Source organism: Anguilla rostrata, chromosome 1 (assembly GCF_018555375.3).
Source record: "Anguilla rostrata isolate EN2019 chromosome 1, ASM1855537v3, whole genome shotgun sequence".
In the NCBI taxonomy this organism is placed as follows: Eukaryota; Metazoa; Chordata; class Actinopteri; order Anguilliformes; family Anguillidae; genus Anguilla; species Anguilla rostrata.
In genome coordinates this window covers 56,097,167-56,121,764 of record NC_057933.1, presented here as the reverse complement: position 1 = coordinate 56,121,764, position 24,598 = coordinate 56,097,167, and the positions used below count along the sequence as shown (strand labels likewise).

At 49.5% G+C, this 24,598-nt stretch overlaps 1 protein-coding gene across 2 annotated transcripts in view; it reads left to right on the top strand.

Annotated features, from left to right (window-relative positions):
- slc4a7 (solute carrier family 4 member 7) overlaps positions 1–24,598 on the top strand; it is an 82,477-nt gene that overhangs the window by 4,398 nt on the left and 53,481 nt on the right. Inside the window, exon 1 of one of the 2 annotated variants that reach the window (XM_064343502.1) lies at positions 16,828–17,084. The exons of the other annotated variant lie outside the window; for it this stretch is intronic. Within the exon in view, the coding sequence (XP_064199572.1) occupies positions 17,046–17,084 (39 nt within the window). The 5' untranslated portion in view covers positions 16,828–17,045. Of the gene's footprint in view, positions 1–16,827; positions 17,085–24,598 lie in introns of those variants that run through there. 2 annotated transcript variants of the gene reach the window in all.

Below are 24,598 nucleotides of genomic sequence, written 5' to 3'. Positions count from 1 at the left end.
AAGCGTTCAGTGAATCTCTGTCAGGGTGGGCAGCGTTAACATGTGGGACACTTTCTCTGTCTGTCTCAGCCTCCTTCTGCCCTGGAGAGCGTTTGTCCAGCTGCATGATTTCAGGTGCAGCCTGAGCGATGTTGGCGTGTTCGCCATGCGGGGTCAAATCTCAGAACCCTTCTGATGGAGGAACAATGACCGCTTAACATGAACAGTGTTAATATGCGTCCTCACGCTGGCGTCTCTTGGGTGTTTGAACTCATGGTGAGCTCCTCTGCTCAAATCCCCCTGATTTCTCAAGTTCAAGTCGTTTTGCATTTTGTCCAGGCTCTAATCCCAGCTGTACTCTCCTTGTTCAGTTCTCCTTACAAAAATGAAATGCGCTAATCCTTTTTCAGTAATGTATTAAATATGAGCAGGATGTATTCCTAGTGTGTGTGTGCGTCAGAGAGAGAGAGAGGATTGTGATCCAACACAATTTTTTAGAGGGGTTTATGTGTGTACCCATACAAGACCTGAAAGGACTTGAGATAGTGAGCAGAGGAAGAGCAGAAGAAAGAGAGAGAGGGGAAACGGCAGCACAAGACCGCGCGCGCAACCGGGAACAAAACCTCCTGAGCGGGCTTCAGAGGAGGGCTGGTGCGCGAGTTGTTGTCTGCTGAGACCCGCTTGCTCTGTGCAAAATGCACGTGGCGTCGCTCCCGTGGGCTCAGGCTCCTCCCCCTTCGGTCACCGTAGCAACCTTCAGACATTCACCAGATGGGCAGGAGGAAGCCGGGTGCCAATTTAAGCATATAGTGATGTGGGCCTTCACTTTGTATGGGAGTCGCTCATTGCCCGCTGATGACACACGCATTAGCCACCTGGTGCCTTTGTGTGCGCACGTGCCTGTGCTTTTATTTCTGTTCTTCAGTCAAGAGGGCTGATTCTGCGGAAGGGCTCCTCAGCCTGCCTCTGTAATATCACAGTGTGGGAAAGGCCACAGAAGGCTGCACCTTTTTCATGAACTGGTGTTGTAATGGCGTCCCACGGCTGCTGGACAATGCTTGGTTTGTACAGGCACGTGCGTGCGCGCGTACACACACACACGCACACATCTAAGCACAATGTTTCATTCTGTGCGTATCGCTCTCAGACAGGATTTTGTGAGAATCCTCACAGGAACTGCCTTTGGCAGGTGTTCCCGTTTTTTGTAGAGATGTAAAGTGAACCCCGAAGGCAAACGATGACACTGACTGCTGACACGTTTCTGAGGGGCCGTGCTGAATGCACGTCATGCTGGGCGGTTTCCATTTTGCAGGGCTTACCGTTGCTCACCTATGACCAAATGAGATCAGTCACTACCGCTGGACTCTTTGCACTCAGGGCTTATTAAACAGTATTATTTAAAATATATTAAAGGTGTAAAATAAATCTACAGTGTTTGTAGAACCAGGCGCTTCATGATGGATATTTAAAATACGAAGAATGAAACTATTGGTCATGCTGTCCTAAATCACTCATTTTATTAGGTGATGTGCCTGTCACATTGCACGCTTTTAATTTCTCATTTTATTTCGTCTCCTAGTTTGAGCCACAGTGGCTGGCATTTCTCTCTTGCATGCGTAGCTGAGGACGTTGACACAGTGACCGCCTCAGTACCAGACTCCTGATTAAGAAGCCGGCAGTGCATTTTGTTCCAGTGATTTCATGTCAAAGCTGGTCAGCCAATCGGGGACAGTAAATATGAGACATTTTAGGGCACTAAAAACTGATGAGCAATGTGGCTCCTTGGAGCATGACATGAATTTGCTAATAATGTATTAGCATTTATTTAAGCGTTTATTATTTTGGCATTTATATGTTGCTGTGTGAGCTCACACACTGTCCCCTCAGTGTTGTGTCCATGCAGGCGTTTATATGGGCCTGTGTGAGCTCACACACTGTCCCCTCAATGTTGTGTCCATGCAGGCGTTTATATGGGCCTGTGTGAGCTCACACACTGTCCCCTCAATGTTGTGTCCATGCAGGCGTTTGTATGGGCCTGTGTGAGCTCACACACGGTCCCCACAGTGTTGTGTCCATGCAGGCGTTTATGGGCCTGTGTGAGCTCACACACGGTCCCCACAATGTTGTGTCCATGCAGGCGTTTATATGGGCCTGTGTGAGCTCACACACGGTCCCCACAGTGTTGTGTCCATGCAGGCGTTTGGCCTGTTTAAGCTCACACACGGTCCCCTCAATGTTGTGTCCATGCAGGCGTTTATATGGGCCTGTGTGAGCTCACACACTGTCCCCTCAATGTTGTGTCCATGCAGGCGTTTATATGGGCCTGTGTGAGCTCACACACGGTCCCCTCATGTTGTGTCCATGCAGGCGTTTATATGGGCCTGTGTGAGCTCACACACTGTCCCCTCAATGTTGTGTCCATGCAGGCGTTTATATGGCCTGTGTGAGCTCACACACGTCCCCCAATGTTGTGTCCATGCAGGCGTTTAGGCTGTGGAGCTCACACACGTCCCCCATGTTGTGTCCATGCAGGCGTTGGCCTGTTAGCTCACACACGGTCCCCTCAATGTTGTGTCCATGCAGGCGTTTATATGGGCCTGTGTGAGCTCACACACGGTCCCCACAGTGTTGTGTCCATGCAGGCGTTTATATGGGCCTGTGTAAGCTCACACACGGTCCCCACAGTGTTGTGTCCATATGGGCCTGTGTGAGCTGCTGTGTGGCGTTTCCAGTGTTAACGCCCAGTGCAGCACCAGTGCTGCAGTTAGCCAGACGCTCAGTGAGGCGAGCGCGGCGTGAGAGCTGGATCTACCTGTTCCAGTAATGAGCTCTTCAGTAATTCCCCCTGCTCTGCTGCTAGCTGCTCCAGGCATGGCTGGAATTCTTTGCTTTCTCCAAGGACGCCATTGCCGGCCCAACGCTTTGAAGAGTGCCTGATGCCCCCTCCCCCCCAACGCGTGCTGTGTGTGTGTGTGTGTGTGTGTGTGTGTGTGTGTGTGTGTGTGTGTGTGTGTGCGTGCGTGTAAGCGTTTTGCAGCATTGTGGACAGCTTAGTCACAAGAGGAAGTCTTTCTTTCTTCATCTGCCCTAGACTGGAACCCAGTACTGTTGTGACTCACAGACAATTACAAACAGAAACAAACACAAACAGACACACTTTTGGAGGGGGATGGTGGATCTGGTTGCTGCAGCATGGCGGACTGGGTCTCCAGGTGTCATTGGCCAGGTGGAGGAGACGCCTGAGCTGAGAGCAAATTGCCACCACTGTTCATCTTCACTTCTCAAACTCATTTTCCCCCTCCCCTTCCTCGCTTTTCTTCCTTCCTCCCTCACTCCTGCTCTCCCCTTTCTCTCTCTATTCCTCTTCCTCCCACACTCCCACTCCTGCTCTCCCCTTTCTCCCTCTGCTCCTCTTCCTCCCATACTCCCTGTCCTGCTCTTCCCTTCCTCTGCTCCTTCTCTAAAACAGAACCCCATGGCCTACAGTGTTAGTGTGCAGGTTTTTCTGGGGTAGCTCTGTGTCACAGCGGTGTTTTAGGGTGACTGGGCTTTTTTGTGTGTTTAACTTAACCTGCTTCCTCAGTGTTATTATAACATTAGTGGAGCAGGCTAATGTCTGAAATCAGCTGAGCTTGGCCTTTCACTTCAGTACTTCTCACTACTGGGTGTGTTGTGTATGTATTTTGTGTGTCCTTGTATGTGTGTGTCCATGCATGTTTTTCTGTGTGTGTGTGTGTGCTTTGTGTGTGCTATATCGGTGTGTGCTGAGGGTGCATTTCACAAAACAAATGACACAACTCCTAAATAAGGCTTAGGGATTTATCTAATTCAGTATTATAGTTGTGTAATATGACCGCAGAGATTACCTGAGGTCATGCTGAGATATAGCTTCTTCCCTACATCCTCACCGAAAGGCTGTGATTAATTTGCTAGCTGGGTGTTTGGGTAACTCACCCCTGTAACAGGAGGGCCACAATACCTACAGGGCAACTCATCCATGACCCTAGGGAGCTATAATATCTGCAGGGCTACTCAACCCTGGTGCTGAGGGGTGGAAGTGTCTGTAGGGCTACTCAACCCTGGTGCTGAGGGGTGGAAGTGTCTGTAGGGCTACTCAACCCTGGTGCTGAGGGGTGGAAGTGTCTGTAGGGCTACTCAACCCTGGTGCTGAGGGGTGGAAGTGTCTGTAGGGCTACTCAACCCTGGTGCTGAGGGGTGGAAGTGTCTGTAGGGCTACTCAACCCTGGTGCTGAGGGGTGGAAGTGTCTGTAGGGCTACTTAGCCCTGGTGCTGAGGGGTGGAAGTGTCTGTAGGGCTACTCAACCCTGGTGCTGAGGGGTGGAAGTGTCTGTAGGGCTACTTAGCCCTGGTGCTGAGGGGTGGAAGTGTCTGTAGGGCTACTCAACCCTGGTGCTGAGGGGTGGAAGTGTCTGTAGGGCTACTCAACCCTGGTGCTGAGGGGTGGAAGTGTCTGTAGGGCTACTCGACCCTGGTGCTGAGGGGTGGAAGTGTCTGTAGGGCTACTCGACCTGGCGGGCTGAGGGGTGGAAGTGTCTGTAGGCTACTCACCCTGGTGCTGAGGGTGGAAGTGTCTGTAGGGCTACTTAGCCCTGGTGCTGAGGGTGGAAGTGTCTGTAGGGCCACTTAGCCCTGGTGCTGAGGGGTGGAAGTGTCTGTAGGGCTACTCAACCCTGGTGCTGAGGGGTGGAAGTGTCTGTAGGGCCACTTAGCCCTGGTGCTGAGGGGTGGAAGTGTCTGTAGGGCCACTTAGCCCTGGTGCTGAGGGGTGGAAGTGTCTGTAGGGCTACTCAACCCTGGTGCTGAGGGGTGGAAGTGTCTGTAGGGCTACTCAACCCTGGTGCTGAGGGGTGGAAGTGTCTGTAGGGCTACTCAGCCCTGGTGCTGAGGGGTGGAAGTGTCTGTAGGGCTACTCAACCCTGGTGCTGAGGGGTGGAAGTGTCTGTAGGGCTACTCAACCCTGGTGCTGAGGGGTGGAAGTGTCTGTAGGGCTACTTAGCCCTGGTGCTGAGGGGTGGAAGTGTCTGTAGGGCCACTTAGCCCTGGTGCTGAGGGGTGGAAGTGTCTGTAGGGCCACTTAGCCCTGGTGCTGAGGGGTGGAAGTGTCTGTAGGGCCACTTAGCCCTGGTGCTGAGGGGTGGAAGTGTCTGTAGGGCTACTCACCCTGGTGCTGAGGGGTGGAAGTGTCTGTAGGGCTACTCAGCCCTGGTGCTGAGGGTGGAATGTCTGTAGGGCTACTCAACCCTGGTGCTGAGGGGTGGAAGTGTCTGTAGGCTACTCAACCCTGGTGCTGAGGGGTGGAAGTGTCTGTAGGGCTACTTAGCCCTGGTGCTGAGGGTGGAAGTGTCTGTAGGGCCACTTAGCCCTGGTGCTGAGGGGTGGAAGTGTCTGTAGGGCCACTTAGCCCTGGTGCTGAGGGTGGAAGTGTCTGTAGGGCTACTACCCTGGTGCTGAGGGGTGGAAGTGTCTGTAGGGCTACTCACCCTGGTGCTGAGGGGTGGAAGTGTCTGTAGGGCCACTTAGCCCTGGTGCTGAGGGGTGGAAGTGTCTGTAGCCACTTAGCCCTGGTGCTGAGGGGTGGAAGTGTCTGTAGGCTACTCAACCCTGGTGCTGAGGGGTGGAAGTGTCTGTAGGCTACTCAACCCTGGTGCTGAGGGGTGAAGTGTCTGTAGGGCTACTTAGCCCTGGTGCTGAGGGGTGGAATGTCTGTAGGCCACTTAGCCCTGGTGCTGAGGGGTGGAAGTGTCTGTAGGGCCACTTAGCCCTGGTGCTGAGGGGTGGAAGTGTCTGTAGGGCCACTTAGCCCTGGTGCTGAGGGGTGGAAGTGTCTGTAGGGCTACTCGACCCTGGTGCTGAGGGGTGGAAGTGTCTGTAGGGCTACTCAGCCCTGGTGCTGAGGGGTGGAAGTGTCTGTAGGGCCACTTAGCCCTGGTGCTGAGGGGTGGAAGTGTCTGTAGGGCTACTCAACCCTGGTGCTGAGGGGTGGAAGTGTCTGTAGGGCTACTCGACCCTGGTGCTGAGGGGTGGAAGTGTCTGTAGGCCACTTAGCCCTGGTGCTGAGGGGTGGAAGTGTCTGTAGGGCTACTCGACCCTGGTGCTGAGGGGTGGAATGTCTGTAGGCCACTTAGCCCTGGTGCTGAGGGGTGGAAGTGTCTGTAGGGCTACTCGACCCTGGTGCTGAGGGGTGGAAGTGTCTGTAGGGCTACTCAGCCCTGGTGCTGAGGGGTGGAAGTGTCTGTAGGGCTACTTAGCCCTGGTGCTGAGGGGTGGAAGTGTCTGTAGGGCTACTTAGCCCTGGTGCTGAGGGGTGGAAGTGTCTGTAGGGCTACTTAGCCCTGGTGCTGAGGGGTGGAAGTGTCTGTAGGGCTACTTAGCCCTGGTCCTGAGGGGTTGAACTCAGTGTTTTTGCTGGCTCAAAATAGGGCTTGTGGGTGACATTGTTTGACAGCGCCTGCGGTCTTTTCTGTCATCGTCAACTCGACGTGTCATCACCCTATATTTAGCTAAATTTAGAATGTAAAATTCTGGTTTTCAAGAGACCACCACAATGCATTTCAGTAGCTTATTAAAAATTAAGCATGTGACAAAAAATTGGAACAATTAAGATTTATTGAAGGGTTACATTATACGTGCTAAAATTTGTGGAAATATATGGCCTATACTGAGGATTTACACGTTGTAAGGGAGTAATCCTACTGGAGTAGTGGTATTTGGAATTGTCTTGAAATGCATTTCATTTTTTTCACTCAGAACTTATGGTACAATATTAATTAACCTTTTAACTTAATGAATCCACACAAATGCCAGCTTACTGTATTTAAGAACTGTTCATATCTTCACTCAAAGAATGCTTGCAGCATCCTTTTTTAACTGGTGTTATTTGTACCCTACACAACATTAAAGGGTTTTCAGAATTTTATTTCTGAGTTCCACAGATAGGCAAAACAGTGCAGGTTAATACAGTGGAATCCACTTAATTGCATAATGGATTATCGCATAATTTGAGTATTTGTGTAGAATTGCCAAATCCTGAACCAGTTCCCATTCATTCCGTTGTACTGAGCTTGCATATTTGCATAAAGCATTAGCGCATATTTCGGATATTTTCATGGAATTATGTCCAATTAGCCTACATGGCGTAATGATCTGTAAAGCGGAGTGCGGGGTCCGTTGTGACGTGTTTTGTCTTTTACTTGACTACTAAGAGACTACATGCATAACAATGATAATATTTTGCACTGAATATCTTCTGTCTCTCTCAACTATTGATTGTAAACTTGATGGGAAATGCAAAAGGTACAGTTTGACTTGAAGCAAAACACTTTCGTTGTAACGACGGACCATGCCGGCGGGGTCGTTTGTTACGATGGGTGAGGTCAGTTGTTGCAAATTTTTAATAACCTGTTTCTTTTATTCAAATCACATAGGAGGCGATTTGATACGCAAGCACCTCAGATGTTCGTCATCCATTCCAGCTGGATCCAGTGCCGGCTGATCTTTGCATCCGTCAGCTCTGAGTAAAAGCAATAAAAATAGAAAATACTACAAGCCAATTTACTTTTTGCTGGCTGGTACTTAACTTAACTATCCATCCATCCATCCATCCTTCCATCCATTACCTATACCCGCTTATCCTGAGCAGGATCACGGGGGGTGCTGGAGCCTATCCCAGCGTGCATTGGGCAAGAGGCAGGAATACACCCTATGATTTTTATTTCTAAATTAGTTTTTGGTTGAATTCAGCTAGGCTATATGTCAACCATATAGGCTACTGTGTAATAACTGACCCCCCCAGCCCCAGTGTAACAATCATTACAGTGGCTAGCTAGCTAGCAACAAAAACGCCATTGAAATCTGATCCCAGAACACACTGACTCTGTAGCCAAACCCACCTTTCCCCACAAACAAAAGAGCGTCACATCCAGAAACATCCCGGACACATTTTAGAGTAACAAATACAGGTCCAGGTGTGCGAGTTCAGTGAAAGTGCGTAAAGACAGAGAGATGCCAGAGCAAGGCCATTTTATGATACTTTCAAGGTAAAAATCCTGCACAGTCTACCTTTAAGCGGATTCAACTGTAGTTAATTTAGTGTGTCTAAGTTGCACGTAAACTTGAAAGCAGTCAAAACTTTAAAAACTTGAGATGCAGTATAATTTACGACAAAATTGTACCGATAAATTCACGGAATTCCAATTCATTTCTAATCGTCTGACAGGTTTGGTTTTTCGTTGTGTGCGATTTATTCGGTAGGCAGCTTGAAAAAGCACTCAGGCAGACCGCCTAAGTTCTAAAACCCTGGGAATGCGTGCGGTCACTCAGCCCTGGTGCTGAGACTGTGCGGTGTGCGGGTCATTCAGACTGTCTCTGTGTAGAGGTAGTCTACGCCCAGCGCTTCCAGAAAAATGCCCGTCATGTCCACCCGATGCGTGAGAGTGCACTTTTACTGCGGCGCACGTCGCCCCCCCCCCCCCAGTCTGGGGTGGTAGAGGGGAAGATTATGTGGCAGGAAATGTGTTATTGTCTGGTCTGGCAGATCAGCAGAGCTGTGGGGCCTCCAAAGGCAGGAGTAAGCCTCTCTCTGCGGGTGCAGCTATGAGCTCAGTGAGATCCACAGCATCACCCCCACCCCACCCCTCCAAGCCCCTCCCACTCCATCCCTCCACCCCTCCAGTGTTGCAGATTCTGAGTGGCTTGTCCCAACAAGGGAGAGTGAGTGTAAAGAACACATCATTCATTTCACATGTCCTTTGATTCAGTACTACATGCCTGTGCATTGTACACAAACATGCATGCACACATATAGTGACTAAAACTCATGGCTGCATACAAATACAAGATGTACTTATACAAGTGGCTAAATGGTCAGTCAGACACACACACAAACAACCACACACCTCACTCAATTGACTTTCTGATAAAATGACACCTACACACTGACACGCACATTAACACATACACAGTGGTAGACACACACACACACACACACTCCTGCTATTTGCACCTGATCAATTACTGGCTCCCAGGGCACAAAGGGGATAAGCGGGCTGTGTTTGTGTGTCCTTGCTTCACCCTGAGCGCTGTGCAGCTCCCCCCCGCCGCCCGTGCGCTCGGGGGGTGGCGGGTTCATTAGCGGGCGGGCGGACAGACAGACAGACGGAGTGCAGAGCTGCCTCACCGCCCGCAGAAGACCCCAGAAGCGTCCCCTGTGATGCGCCCCCTTCCCCGGCTCACCCGCTCCACTGCTCACTCACACCCCTTCAAGCCTTTTATTTACACATGACCTCGCATGTCTTTTCGGGAGTGTGACGGCTGTTTGGGCTGTGCTAGCTCGCTGGCTCTGCGCTGGCACGTAGAGATGCGTCCTGGAGCGCTGCGTTGGCTGGGCAAGGCCTCTTCCATGCCGAAGGAGCCAAGGCTAACCTGTTAAAAACTACCAAGGACGGACCGGTGTGAAACACACTTAACAGGAAACGTTGAGGGAAAACCAGCACAACGCCTTTGTCATCATTATTGTCTTTTAGTGTAGTTATGGCACTCCAGTTCTTGGATGATAGACATGCGTGTGTGTGTATGTGTGTTTGTGTGTGTGCACTTTTGTATGCACATGTATGTGTGTATGTGTCTGCACGTGTGCTTGTATCATATCTGATGTGATCACAGGGCCACTCATATCTAGGCTTGTTACTAGTTAACCAGTGAATATGGCTTATGGCGCAGTGCGTATGGTACAATCCACACTCATATAGTGAAACTGTAGGAATACTACCGTCGTTCCCTTTGTGGGGGTGCACAGGTCTGCTGCCTTATGAGTCTCTTAACTTAACTTTATCTGCAATGGTTCATTTATGAGCATCACGACTGTCACATGTATCTGTGTCAAGTGAATGGATCTCTACCCTAGCTGGGTACAAATTGTAAAAAGATGCATCCGTAATTGATTTTGCAGTGGGGCTCGATCAGTCTCGTCATAACAGGGTGCGCTAACTGTGTCTGAATGATGTTAATTGATTGAGTAGTTCTTGCGTATATCAGTTCGGTCAGTGTCTCTCTGTTGATTCTGCTTTGTTCATTAGTCTCCTGTTGAGTTAATTGCTGTGTTTGGGTTCAGTTAGTCTCTGTGGCTGTATTTACATTGCTGTGTTTCGGTTCAGTTAGTCTCTCTGTCTGTATTTACATTGCTGTGTTTGGGTTCAGTTAGTCTCTCTGTCTGTAGTTATATTGCTGTGTTTGGGTTCAGTTAGTCTCTGTGGCTGTATTTACATTGCTGTGTTTGGGTTCAGTTAGTCTCTGTGGCTGTATTTACATTGCTGTGTTTGGGTTCAGTTAGTCTCTGTGGCTGTATTTACATTGCTGTGTTTGGGTTCAGTTAGTCTCTGTGGCTGTATTTACATTGCTGTGTTTGGGTTCAGTTAGTCTCTGTGGCTGTATTTACATTGCTGTAGTTTGTGGGTTCAGTTAGTCTCTGTGGCTGTATTTACATTGCTGTGTTTGGGTTCAGTTAGTCTCTGTGGCTGTATTTACATTGCTGTGTTTGGGTTCAGTTAGTCTCTCTGTCTGTCGTTATATTGCTGTGTTTCGGTTCAGTTAGTCTCCGTTGTTATATCGCTTTTTGGATTCAGTTGGTCTCTAACTGTAGTGGTATCACTGTTTGTGTTCAGTTAGTTCCTCTGTCTGTAGTCATATCACTGTGTTAGGGCTCAGTTAGTCTCCCTCTAGCTGTGTGGGTATTGCTGTACTTGGGTTCTTATAGTTTCTCTAGCCTCGTGTGCATGGCTTTAGTGAGTTGCTGCAGCAGCACGTACGCACGGATGACTCTGCAGCTCGCGGCTTTGAACAGCCCGCTGCCCCTGGCGATGGAGCGGCGGCTGGTCAGGTGGGCGGTTTTACCAGTCAGACTGCTCGCGCGGGGAAACGCGCTGAGATGTGGGATTCTCCAGGGGACAGAGACGTGTCAGCAGTTTGCTTCATTCGTTTCAGACTGGTTTCACCCGGGCTCACTTCCTCATCCGGACTGGTTTGTGGTGCCACAGATTAAACGCCACACGCCCAGACCTATTTATACTAGCTGTATTCACAAGTTTAAATGTTACATTAGCTGTATTCACAGGTTTAAATGTGACAGTTCTTATCATGGGCATGTATTCTCTCTGGAGTCCCTCTGAAATGGAGGGGATGGAGGAAGGCAGGCACACGCTGAATGACCCAGTTATGCCGCATTTTACATTGTGTTTTACTGGCAGATTGTGGTGTGCACTGAAAGGAACAATGTGCACCCTGTGTGGTGTATTCTAATCTCTGTCTGGTGTATTCTAATCTCTGTCTGGTGTATTCTAATCTCTGTCTGGTGTATTCTGATCCCTGTGTGGTGTATTCTAATCTCTGTCTGGTGTATTCTGATCCCTGTGTGGTGTATTCTAATCTCTGTCTGGTGTTTTCTGATCCCTGTTTGGTGTATTCTAATCTCTGTCTGGTGTATTATGATCCCTGTGTGGTGTATTCTAATCTCTGTCTGGTGTATAATGATCCCTGTGTGGTGTATTCTAATCTCTGCCTGGTGTATTCTGATCCCTGTGTGGTGTATTCTGATCCCTGTGTGGTGTATTCTAATCTCTGTCTGGTGTTTTCTAATCTCTGTGTGGAGTATTGTGATTTCTGTGTGGAGAATTGTTGTCCCGGTGTGGAGTATTCAAATACCTGTGTGGAGTACTCTAGTCCTGGTGTGAAGTACTTTAATACCTGTGTGGAATATTATGATCCATATGTGGATTATTTTAATTCCTGTATGAATTTTTCTAATCCCTGTGTGGAGTATTCTAATCCCTTTGTAGAGAATTGTAGTCCCTGTGTGGAGTGTTCTTATCCGTATATAGATTATAATAATCCTTGTCTGGAGTATGATAATCCCTGTGTGTTGTAGTCTAATTACTGTGTGGAGTATTCTAATCCCTGTATGGAGAATTGTAGTCCCTGTGTGGAGTATTCTTATCCATATATAGATTATTCTAATCCGTCTGGAGTATTATAATCCCTGTGCTGCGTTGCTGACTTCACACATTCCAGTGGGAGAGTTAGTGGCCATTGTGCCATCTGCCTCTTGGCTAACTAAGGTGGCTTTTGCACATGGTTCCTTTGAAGGCTGTTTTTGCCCTTGAAAATCTGTTGATTTGGTGGAGAGGCGGTAGTTGTGCTTTAATTCCAGGAAGTGAGACGGTTTGTGTGCCGGAAGGACAGGTATGAGGCGATAACATCATTAATAACATGCCATCCAGAGGTCTGAAAACTGCGTCCTAGGCCTGGTAAATATTCTGGAATATTTACTTACTGGGTTACGTGGATAAATGTAGCTTAGTTTCTGCAGAAAGGAAGTGATGTTTTTTTAATGAAACTCTGGGAAAGTGTTTGATTGGATGGACAGGGTGAGAGACACACTGAGGGCTCTGAGAGGCACCGTTGAGCCCCTGGGAGGGGCACCAAGCAGTTCCTCCTCAGACACAGTAAAGGGAAGCTTCAAATCAGCGTCTGCTTCTGAGCCGCCCTGTGGGCTCGTGCGTGGGTTTGTGTACGTGTGTCATGTCTGCTTTTTTGTGTGTGTGGGCGGATGCGTGCGTGCGTGTGTGTGTGTGTGTGTGTGTGTGTGTGCGGTCTGCACCTGACTCCTCCCGTCTGTGCTCTGGGTTCTGCTGTTGGCTGTGTGCTGTTTTAAGCCGGCTGGGCAGAAAAGGGGAATGACCTTTGAACCCTGGAGTGAAGATTAGCTGTTGCTGAGCGCTTCTGGGAACAGGGGGCCCCTCTGGGATTCTCAGTTCACACGGCAGCCGAAAGGGAACCTAAAGCCGCTATGCTCCACCCACCTCCCGTACGCCTCCTCAAGCATGAGCCAATGCCCTGGGCTCACAGGAAGTGCCACATCTTCCCCTTTCGTCTGAAACCGACGTCTTTTTCCTGCACTTGAAATGAACCAAATGGCGCTCTCGTAGTTTTCAGTGCTTTTTTTTGTCCACTCCGTCTCCACAGTCCCTGGCTGGCCGGGGTAAGACCAGCAGCCGCGCTGTGGTCTGGGGGCACACCTGTGCCAGCTGAATTTGTTTGTTTCCCTTGGCGGCGGCCCGCTTCCCTTGTCTGTACCTGGCTCTGTAATCCTTTATGCTTTTTTCTGTGGGGAAGGGAGGATTACCCAGGTCCGGAGTCAGGATCCCGCCAGCTTAGGCTGGGTCACGTCTTTTAGAAAAGGGAAAATGTGACCTTGCTGTTGTGAGAACATTCAAAATGGTTGAAATGGGGATTGATTGTTTGTGTTGGTGGTAAAAAAGGCCAAGTGAGTGGCTGTGAATGATCAGTAAAGTTCTGATTCTCATTGACGGGACTGGCCTCCTCTCTGTCTCTCTTCTCCTTCCCGCTCCTCTCCTCTCCTCTCTCGCTGAGGCCGGGTTTGGAGCGCGCCCTCACGCGTGCGGGAACTCCAGCCACGTGCCGCAATCGCCGGTCGGCACGCGTCTCCACCCCGTGTGGGTCCTGCCGCTGGCTGCGCTGGCCTCCTCTCCTGTGGAACAGAGAGTGCTGAGACAGACAGGAAGGGCCCAGATCAGACAAACAGGCCTGCTAGCATGGGCAGCAAAGCACTGTCTACACAGCATCCCCACCCTCCCCAAAACCCACCTGAGACCTCCACAGCATCTCCACCCTCCCCAGAACCCACCTGAGACCTCCACAGCATCTCCACCCTCCCCAGAACTCACCTGAGAGCTCCACAGCAACCATACAGCACTCTGTTAAATCTGCAGGTAAAGAAGTGTTCTTTCCACACTGGAGTGTTCTTTTCCTCGCTTGTCCTCACACTGTGCAGTGTTCTTTTCCACGCTCGTTCTCACAGTGCAGTGTGGGTCTGCAGGTGGCTGTGGGTTAGTGTTGAGCTCATGGAATGCTGTGTGTGGTTGGGGGGTGAGCAGGGAGTTAGCCGGGCTCAAAGTCTGCTTTATCCCTCTGCTCGGCACTTGCTGCCCCCAAGGCCATGTGCCTGTGTGCAGTGGACCGGGTGATGGGATGTTAAAGACCCTTAAACGGGTGTAGCGTGTTAACTATTTACTTTTGAGTTAAACTGACTGTACAGTCAGGGGTCCAGCAACAGGCTGCCGACAGCATGACTGTGGGCACACCATTAGGTGTCACCCTCTCCTCAGCAGGCATTGTGTGTGCGTGCGTGTGTGTGTGTGGGCCTGTGTGTGCGTGCGTGTGTGTGTGCCTGTGTGTGTCTGTGTGTGATCCAATGTGTGTGTGCGTGCATGTGTGTGTGGGCCTGTGTGTGCGTGCGTGTGTGTGTGCCTGTGTGTGTCAGTGTGTGATCCAATGTGTGTGGGTGTGTGTGTGTGGGCCTGTGTGTATGTGTGTGTGTGTGTGTGCCTGTGTGTGCCTGTGTGTGATCCAATGTGTGTGGGTGTGTGTGTGTGTGGGCCTGTGTGTGCGTGCGTGTGTGTGTGTGGGCCTGTGTGTGCGTGCGTGCGTGCGTGTGTGTGTGTGCCTGTGTGTGTCTGTGTGTGATCCAATGTGTGTGTGTGGGTGTGTGTGTGTGTAGTATGCAGTGTGTAGCACGCTTGTTTCCTCCTGGGTCGGTCTCTTTCTCTCTCATTTCTTTGTGCTGCCACTCAGCTCTGTTCATGGTTCTCACTGGCATTGATCAGAGACTGTGTGGAAAAAGCAGCTGTCCCCACAGGCCTGCTTTCAGCTCTGAATCTTTCCTGGCAGCCAGGATAAAGCAGCCCCCGACAGTCTGCTGCCTTTACCTGTGACTCAGGCCCGAGAACAGGAAGGCCTGCTGGGGAAGCACTCTCTGTAAGAGCCCTTCATTGTGCGTTAATAAAGAAGTGCCATGCGTGTGACTCACCTGTGCTATGATTAGGGTTCCCTGGCTCGTGTCTGATTGTGGTCTAAGTGGAAACGATTCTAGGAAAGGGCAAAGTGTCTGAGCGCGTACGTTCACTGAGGAGCTCTGCTCTATCGGCTCAGGTCCGCATGTGTGTGATGGCGTTTCTGCCGCAGGAGCGAGCGCTTTCTGTGGGTGTGTGGCTGCGCATGTGTGCGCGTTTGTGTTGTGAAAACTGCACGCGTGTAATATTTAGTATGTTGACATGTATGGCTATGTGTGATTATAGCTGTCTAGTGGAATAACCCCCTAATAGGAGGAAAGGCTGTATGTAGATGTAGAGTTTTTTTCAGTATGTGTACCTGTTTTAGGAGGGGTCTTTTAGGGAAAAAACACACATTTCTGCCTGTCAACTAGTTGTATTTTTTTTACCGTTTGACATAGGATACTGAAAATAAAAAGGCCGCTACTTGAATCAGTGTGGGTCATGAGATTAAAACGATTAAAAAGTAAAAAAGAAAAAAGCATTCTGTATTTTTTCCCACAATGATTGTATGCTGCTTCGCTCACTGCACAGGTTAACACATGACCCGGTCTTCAGTGAAGTAGCCAGTTGCAGTAGCGTAAGACTCTTTATAGTTAGTGCTGTCCACGCACAGGCGAGTATCACAGCGTCGTCTGGCTTGGAGAGCGGGGCGGCTCTTTCACCACAGTGGAGCTGTGCTTGTTTCTCGCGCAGCAGTAGGGCTACATGGCAGCGGAGTTCATTCCGGCTCAACAAGCGCCCGTAGGACCCGAAACCCGCGGTCCTTTGCCAGGCGTACGGGAGCGCCTTTCATTACCGTTTCAGAAACGAAATCTCTTCTGGTTTCAGCTGGACAGCTGTCACTCTGACAAGGCCCCATTACCAAGTTGGGTGCTTGCTTGCTGTGATCCCTTGGCCTCGGATATTTGGTCCTTAGGTGGATTAACATCATAAGTGTTGACGTGTGGTATGCAAATTTGGCAGCACATATTTTGCACTGTATTTCCATGGAGCTTTTCAAAATCGTTCCACGTTTGGCACTCTTTCGCCAGCTCTTTTTTCCAAATAACGGCAAGTAACGTGAATGTGCATGACAAGCCCCACCCACCCCCTCTATTACCCACTTAGAGCAGTAGCATCAGGTAACGTTGGTGATCTTTTATTTTTAACAGTTTGAATTAAAAAAGAGAAGTGCGATTTAACATTCGACATGCGTGCTCGCGACTGACAGTGGACGGATCGACAAAATGTTCACATCCATGTCTTTTGGTGTTACATAAGTTTAGAGAGGTGTAAGTGGTGGCAGTCTGAATGTCACATGTTCTCACACACACACACACACACACTTAGCTGGTTGTTAATGGGCCATCTGACTCCTGGCCTTTCTGCTTTTAAACAGAATGCACATCATATGCACATAGTTACTGAGAGTCCGCTCACACGGGCGTGTGTGTGGGCAGAGGTCCTCATCAGGTTAGCATGAGAGACAGCACAGGAAGGACACAGGTCCTCATAAGGTTAGCATAAGAGACAGCGCCGTGTTTTGTGTGAGCACATAAAGACATGAATCTGACCTAGATCTAGAACTGAAGCCAGAGAAAGAGAGCCCATGTGACTAAACCCCCCTACTCCTGCACTACAGACCCCCTCCCTCAACCTTGGAAACTGGAGAGAGAGGGGTATCGAGTGAGTGTGTGCGTGGGTCAGTTAGACAGGAAGGTGTATTTGTGCGAGAGAAGGTTTTTGTGTCTGAGGGAGAGAGCAAGTTGTTGGTTGGCTGGATTAAATATTCATCACGCCGCGGATTGGTTGCAGTCGTGGGAGACGGTTACTGGAGAAGATTTGATTTTTTTCCTTTTCTTTTAAAGCAGTGAGCGCTCTCTCTCTCTCTCGCCCTCCCTCCCTCCCTCCCTCTCTCGCTCCGCCGCGGTCTAAAGGCATAAAAGCGCGGGGCTGGCTGCTCTCTGGACACACATCGCGCTCTGCGCCCTACCCTCCGCTCCACAGCCGCTTCGGAGGCTCTGACCGACATACACACGCGCGGCACTCTCCCCCAGCCACACACACACACACACACACACACACACGCACACAGAGGGGACGCGGAAGGGAGCTCAGCTTGCGAGGAGCACAGAGCCTGGCCGTGGCTCGTCCGTGGTCGCCATGGAGAGGAGAGGAGGCGTGGAGCGTGTGCTGCAGACGGTAGGTCTGTTTACCATCGACACCGGCTCGTGTAGAGAGGGGGGGTGGGGGCGGGCGGACAGGAGGTCGGGAGGGACAGGAGAGGGGGGGGGAAGCGGTTCTGTTTGAGACGCTCGGGTCAGCAGACTCCTGAAAAGGAAAGGGCTTCAGCCCTGGCTGACACGGACACATCTGCCGTGCAAAGGGAGAGGGAGAGCGAGGAGTGGAAAATGTGGGACGGTGCTTGTTGATATGGAAAGGAAACAAAGCTACCCTTCTTCCATCCTCCTGTATCTCCTGAGACGCGTGTGCGTGTGTGTGTGTGTGTGAGTGTGCGTGTGTGAGGGCAGGAGGGATATGCTGTGTGAGTGCTCTGAGGTAGTGTGTGACTGTTTCTTTTCGGGGGGTGGGTGGCAGATGTGTGTGTGCGTTCGTGTGATTATTGACTGCTGTAGCTGAGAGGTTATTGTTATGGTGGGCGAATGATGGAGCACGTATGCATTGTCATACAGGAAGGGCCCCACAGTATGTTCTCCCGTTTATCAGCACATGAATAGGGGAAAAGGAAGTCTTTCTACGCTTCCCGGACTGTTACTGTGGTGTGAACGCTGCTTTGTGGCGTGCAGTGGAAGAGCACATGCTCGTGCTTGCGAAAGAGGTGTTTTTTGTTCTTTTTCCTCAGAAATAAGAGAACGAAAGACTTTCGAGTGTCTTTTTTCCCCCCCTACAGCGGACACTGTTTGTACTGTCTTTTGTTTCTCTAGCAAAACAGCAGAGACACCGTGGAAGCAGAGAAAGGCCCATTCATTCTCATGGAGAGGGGGGCTCTGGTCAGGGTGGACCTGTCTGCTTTTCACAGTGAAAGATCCCATTTTTAAAATGCGTGCTGTGAGTCTGAGAGCACTTCACTCCCACCTCTCAGATAACCAATAGCCTGGTAGCAGGGCACGATGGGATTGAGCAGACAAAGGTAATCTCCACTTTGTCCTGTCTTGTAATATTTTTCCTGGTAATCAGTCGAACATCTTGGCCAAGGTTCTGCGTTTAAAGATTCACCCCAGACCAGAAGAGACCATGATTAGAACATTCATATTTATCAGTTATTATGAACCGTTGACACATTTTTATCTAATGATTGTTGACATGGGTCTGTTTATTGGTGGTAGCAGGATGTACAAGGTCACTGTGTGTCTTCTGGTCTTCAGTCACATTTTGATCTAGTAGAATATTAGAGAGCTGTAGATGTAGGAGGGGAGCTTCTTTTGTTTAATTTAAAGGAAAGATGCTGTCCCCTATGAACAGAACAGAGAGAGTGACTTTTAAAACCCATCATCAGTTCAAAACAAAATTCCTATTGCTTACTTCTGCAATCTCATCCAACAAACAAAAAGAACAATTTCTAAACAGAACACAAGTTAGGAAAACAAGAAACACACTGATCCAATAACCTATAAATTCTTTGACATCATTAATTGACAAATATGTAAATTCCAGTTTAACCCTTGACCTAATCAGGAAATGCAGCCACTTTTCTTCATTGGCTGGGCCAGTGTTTTCTGTACGATGATTCTTGTGCTGAAAATCCACTTTGGCTTGCTCCACTTTAGCGTGTGCTGTTGTGTGTATTTTAGGCAATAGATAAACATTGACTTTTCACAACAACACTGACTGTTTCAAGAGGGATTTGACAGTCTAAAAGCATATGCTGTGCTGTCTATTCGCTTGCCCTGAAAACACACCGAGTCAATTCTGGGATCCTCTCCTCTGCTGAAATCTGGTGGTGGAAATAATTCTGTGGAGGACCCTCCCCTGCCGATGGCCTGACCTTTTTGGCAGTGGGGGTTCATAGATTGTCTTCCATGCAGGAGTCATTTCTGTGTCCTCCTCAAAATGCTCTGTCCACTTAGATCTGGGCAGAGTCTGAAAGGGACCTGCGTGCAGCACCCTCACACTCCTCTCTGCCTCATGGAACAGTGCAGGCTGGGGAGGGGGGTTCTCTTAAAACCCATACCTGCTTGGGCTGGACAGAAAGTCCCACCCAGAAAGCAGTGCATTCTGTGTCCATAACTGTCATGTAGACCCCAGCCAGAGCTTCCCCAATGAGCTCTAGCACTAGGGGAACGACAGCCCTTCACACATACAGACATGTTGGTCACCAGTCGGCACCCTGAGCCGACCAGAGGAGGATGAGTTTCCCCCTTGTGCCTGGTTCCTTCCGAGGTTTCTTGCCACAGGGAGTTTTTCCTTGCCACCGTTGCCTTAGGCTTGCTCCTGTGGGGGTTTAGGCCAGGGTTGTCTGTAAAGCGTATTGTGACAACTGCTGTAAAATACGCTATACAAATACATTTTTATTGATTGATTGAGACACTGCTCGGACATTCTGACCAACCGAGCTGCCCGTATCTCTGCCAACTCCTCTGCCGACTTCCTGTCTCCAGGAGCAGGAGGTCCTGAGGTCTTGTGAGTCCACCTTGGGTAAAGGCGTGGAGTGAGTTACCAGCCTGTAGGGCAGCATCAGGGAAGAGAGGGATATCTGTTTGAAGCCATAGCCCGATGCACAGCTCTCCACTGCAGTGCGTTTCTATGGGAGGCTTATACAGAGACTTTCAGCTGCCTCTGGAGGATCAGTGTGGTGAAAACACACCTGAGTGTTCACAGCTAGAGAATGTTCAGGACTTGAACGTGGATGGTGTACAGGGCCTTTTTGATACATGTGGGAAGCCTTGCAGTTCTGAAGTTTGAAAAGAAAGAAGTAGCCCTTCCTCTATCCTTTTCCACTGCAGCAGAGATGATAAGGGGTGGGAAGTATGGGTCTCAAACTGACCAATCAGCAGTAGGCTCCCTTCCCATTGCCTCCCTGAAAGGACCAGGAAGTGAAAGCACCATGTAGTCTAGCGGTCTCTGCAGAAAGCGAGCTTATTTTAGACCAGTCAGTTCACTCAAGATGATGGAAGTTTCCCACTGTCCTCTCAATTGTGACTTGGCTAGCTTTGTCTGTCTAGCTCCAATGAAAATCAGAGAAAGAGAGAGAGACAGACAGAGATAGAGACAAAGGCAGAAAGAGAGACAGAGAGAGGTGGAGAGAGACAGTATTCCTTACTGAGGCAAGACACAGATTGGAACAGATGGCCGATCTGAAGGCCTTGTAGTGACAGAAATATCTTGCCTGCTTATTTCTCCCTTTCTCCCTCTCTGTCTGTTAAGCCTTTTGTTTGTCATTCGTTTTAGGCTCTTTTTCAAACAATGAATCGATTGATTTGGCAAGTCAAGAAGATGTCACATTTAACACATCTGAGTAACAGTCTTCATATGGTCTTCCAAGTAGGCCTCCCTCTCTGTATCCCTGTAGTCAATTCTGTTGTTTTGTTAATGACATGTTTTTCCATGTGGTCCAAAATGATTTCTACTAAATAATAACACTGCCAATCAGAATTATAAAAAAAGGTTGATAGGTAACAGTACTAATAATTATGAACATATCTATGTTCTCTGAAATTTGTTGATGTTGGTGTGTTGTCTGTTATCAGTTATCAGCAGACTTTGGCCACTCGGTGTCTATCAGGCAAACTCCTGCATACTGGGCAGCCAGTGCTATCTGACCTCCACTACTGGTTTATCAGTCAGCCTTGTAACTGTCTTTACACAGGCTCGGTACGGCACACACTTTTTCACACATTCACACTCTGACACACACACACACTCTTTCTTGCACACAAGCACCCACATTCTCACACACACCCACGCACACACTCACTCTCTCTCTCTCCCATACAACACACAGTCTCACACAGATACTCACATGAACACACAGACACTCACACACATACAAAACCTCACCACACCGACATTAACTAATTTGTGCAGTCAATAATATCCTCTCTAAAGAAAATGTAAATTTGTCTCTATTTTTATGTTGTTTGAAGGTGTCATTTCAGCCTGGGAAAATTGCCATCTTGTCTCAGTCACAGTAGCTGCTTTCACACATGTGCCATTGAGCACGGCCATGGTTACTTTCCCGCCAGTGCCAGTGGCTTTGCTCATGCAGCCAACGGCTGTCCTTTATTTCATTGGGTTGATAGCATTCACACATGAGGGTCCATTCATTATCTGAACATGCGACTGTCGAATACCAGAAAGGAACTATGGAAGTAGGTCAAGAGCAGAATGAAGACATAGGCTGTACAAGTCCCCACGAGTTACGAGTTTTTTAACTTTGGCTTACTAGCCAGAGAAGCTAGCTAACATCAAGTAGCTTGCTATTATGAAAAGGTGAATCAACATGTATATCTTGGTGAAACAAGTGAGTTTTGTGTGTTTGATCGGTTGATGTCGTAACGTTGTCATAAAATTGTTCACGTTAAGGTCAACTAGGTGTAGGTCGTGACCGGGCAAAATTTTCTGGTGCAGCTTTTCTGAAATCCTGAACCCAGCTCACATTCAGGCATAAAACCTGAACCGTGAAGTTCCGTAACATTTGGGGTGCGGCTGCACCCGTGGAAGGGGTTTGTGAGATGGTAGGAAGGTGCTGTTGCATCAGCAGCCTCATCAGCCATGTGCATTTAGATGCTTGACCTCACCCTGGTCATTGTCCCCACAGAATTCACTGCTTCAGTTCCTCCCATTGCTCTGTTCCTCCACACCACTGTTCCCTTGTTCAGGACAAAACCTCTGTCCGCTTGCGCAGTTCTGCCTTGTGCGTGCAAGGCCTAGCGCTTTATCGAACAGTTGTTTTGTTCAGATCTAAAAGAGGGTTATTGTTTGTTCTGCATTGTATACGTAGCCTGTCTAATAAGAAAAGAATGAAAAGGTCAAGCGAGTCACTGTATATCCGCCACCTTGGAGTTCTGATCTAAAGCTGGGTTCTTCGTCACAGAGGGGATTCGGTTCAGAAGGAGGGTGATATAGGATCGCCGGCAGACTGTCTGAGGCTTCACTCTAAGTGACAGGCTGGTGCTCTGCCTTTGCCCTCTGCTGGCCTTCTCCACAGGAGCAGTTTTACACGCGACCCTGCCGGGCAGGTTCCAGGGCTTTCTGGGTGGGCCCCCGGACTTGTGATGATTGACAGGCTCGGTGGCTGTAATGAGAGCCCTCGTCTCCATGGCGTCCGCCGTTATTGGCAACCAGGTCTCCGTCCCGGTAGAGCAGGGACGAGCTCTGCTGTACTGTATGGAACTGCTCGCTCGCTTTCTCTGTCTCTCTGTCTCTCTCTTTTATTTTCTCTGTCTCTCTGTCTCTCTGTCTCTCTGTCTCTCTCTCTTCTCTGTCTCCTCTCTCTCTCTTCTCTCTCTCTCTCTTCCTCTCTCTCTCTGTCTCTCTCTCTCTTTCTTTTTCTCTGTCTCTCTCTCTCTCTGTCTCTCTCTCCAGATGCACACATAAAGACACACTCGCTCATGCGCGTATGCCTTATTTGCTGCTTTGGTGGGTGAAGTGCGTCCGTTTGTCTCATGTTTAAATGGCTCCCTTTTTTAGATGGTGGGGTTGCCTCTTTAAAATCTCATTTGTTTCCTGTTTTGGAAGCGGACAGTCTGCACTACCAAATTAAGCAGCCCACGGAATACGCTAGCAGTGGATTCTTTCGCCTGCCAGGTATGCGTGGCCATCGAAGCCAGTGGTTCTGCTGTTTGTGTATGTTTGTTTTAAACCCGCTGAGTAAGTTCAGCTTTGTTGTGACAAAGTCCTTGTCATTTACCTTTAACTTGAGCGTGGCAGGGCCACCCAGATCACTTCACCTAAAGGACTAAGTTGCAATACATACATTTTTGTAAACTCAGCTTCTCCTTTTATGACATTGGGTAAGCCTGACATAATTAAAGGTCAGTGCTCCACAGCACCTGATGGCCTGTGTCTTATGAAAACACAGAAGGGGGTGGGATAGGGTAAGTGCAGAGTCAGGGTCAGGTGACTTGTTTTCTTCTCCGTGATTGGTAGGTACTGGCTGGCATGGACCTGACAGGCCTGTGGAGGCTGCTGTGTGTTTGGCACACATGCCCTGGGTTCAGTAGGTCTCAGCAGCTGTGACCTTCATGTCCCTGCTTGTGTTTGTGTTCTGAGTGCCCTGCTTAGATACCACCAGTGAACACCCTCCTGACTACCTGCCATGGGGGAATCCACACCGGCCTTTCGCTTTCTCTCAGCTCAGTCCTGTCCCAGCAGTGATGGGGGGGGGATGTCAATACTGGTGAAAATGAATGATTTCCCAGCTTCAGCCTCTAAATCGGTCACCTCTGCCATGGTCCATTGTCAACAGTCCCGCTGAGTGACAGGCTGGGTGCTGAAACATGCAGAGGATGTGTCATTGTTAGCGGTTGGCACTGTCTTTTTGGGGTGAACTTGACACATAGAAGGGCATCATCTGGACAACTGCTCCACACTGCTGCTGTGACCACTGCTCCACACTGCTGCTCTGACCACTGAGTTTTATGTTTTATGAAGGTGTAAACTGTCGTAGATCAAGTAGATCAATAGCCTAGTCCCCCCAGAGGGGTCACACAATGGTAACTGCTGAGTTTGGAGAAGGAAACTCATATCAATATTCATGTGCATGTTTTTCTGGTTAAAATATGGAGCTGCTTAATATGCCAGTGTGATTACTGTCAGGACAGATCAGGCTGTCTTAAGCACACAGAGACCCCCGGGTTTACCCTGGAGGAAGCAGCGGTAATTGAGAAGCTGGTCGGCGTGACTGGATTCTGAAGCCGGCTCTTGTGAGTGCTACAGACACTTCACAGTGCGATCCCCCAGAATCCTCTGCTTCCGACAGCTGTTCCCGCGTGCGCCTGCCTTTTCCTGTGCACAGAGGAGAGAGACGGAGTCGGTCTGCAGTGCAGATGGGGGTGGGAAAGCAGAGAGAGGAAGGAAGACGGAAAAGAAGAAGCGCGGGGCAGGAGGGGGTGTGCAGTGATTTCTGCGCGGCGCTCTGTGGTCTGGGCTCTGGCTGAAAGGCCCCTCTGCAGTCTGCTCTCTGATGAACTCGCTAACCTCCAAGACAACCCGTGCGCCGGCGAGCCTTACCCTCCTGCCATCCTGCGCGTCCAAGCAAGTGTGCTGCCTGTGTGTCTGCTTGTGTGCGTGCGACTGTTGGAGTGTGAGCGTGCGTGTGCGTCTGGGCGTGCGTCTGGGCGCGTGCATGTGCAATTGGTAAAGATTCGTTGCACTGGACTGGGTAGCCCTGCTGATTGGGTTTTAGCCCGTTGATGAGTCCATAGAAGGGGAAATTGTCTGAGGAACAGGTTAGCTGAAAATGACGCAGGTGAGGCGGTTACCCTAATCCCTCCTGGCACCCATACAAACGAAAACAAAACCAAAAGAAATTTTAACGGAAAGTAGTTCAGCACTCTGGTGGTCACGCTCACTGAGTACCATTCCTGGAAAGATTGTAACAAGCGCACACACACACACATGCGCACACACACGCACACACACACAGGTGCACACACACACACACACACACACACACATTTGCACACACACACACATGTGCACACACACACACATGCACACACACAGTGCACACACACACACACACATTTGCACAC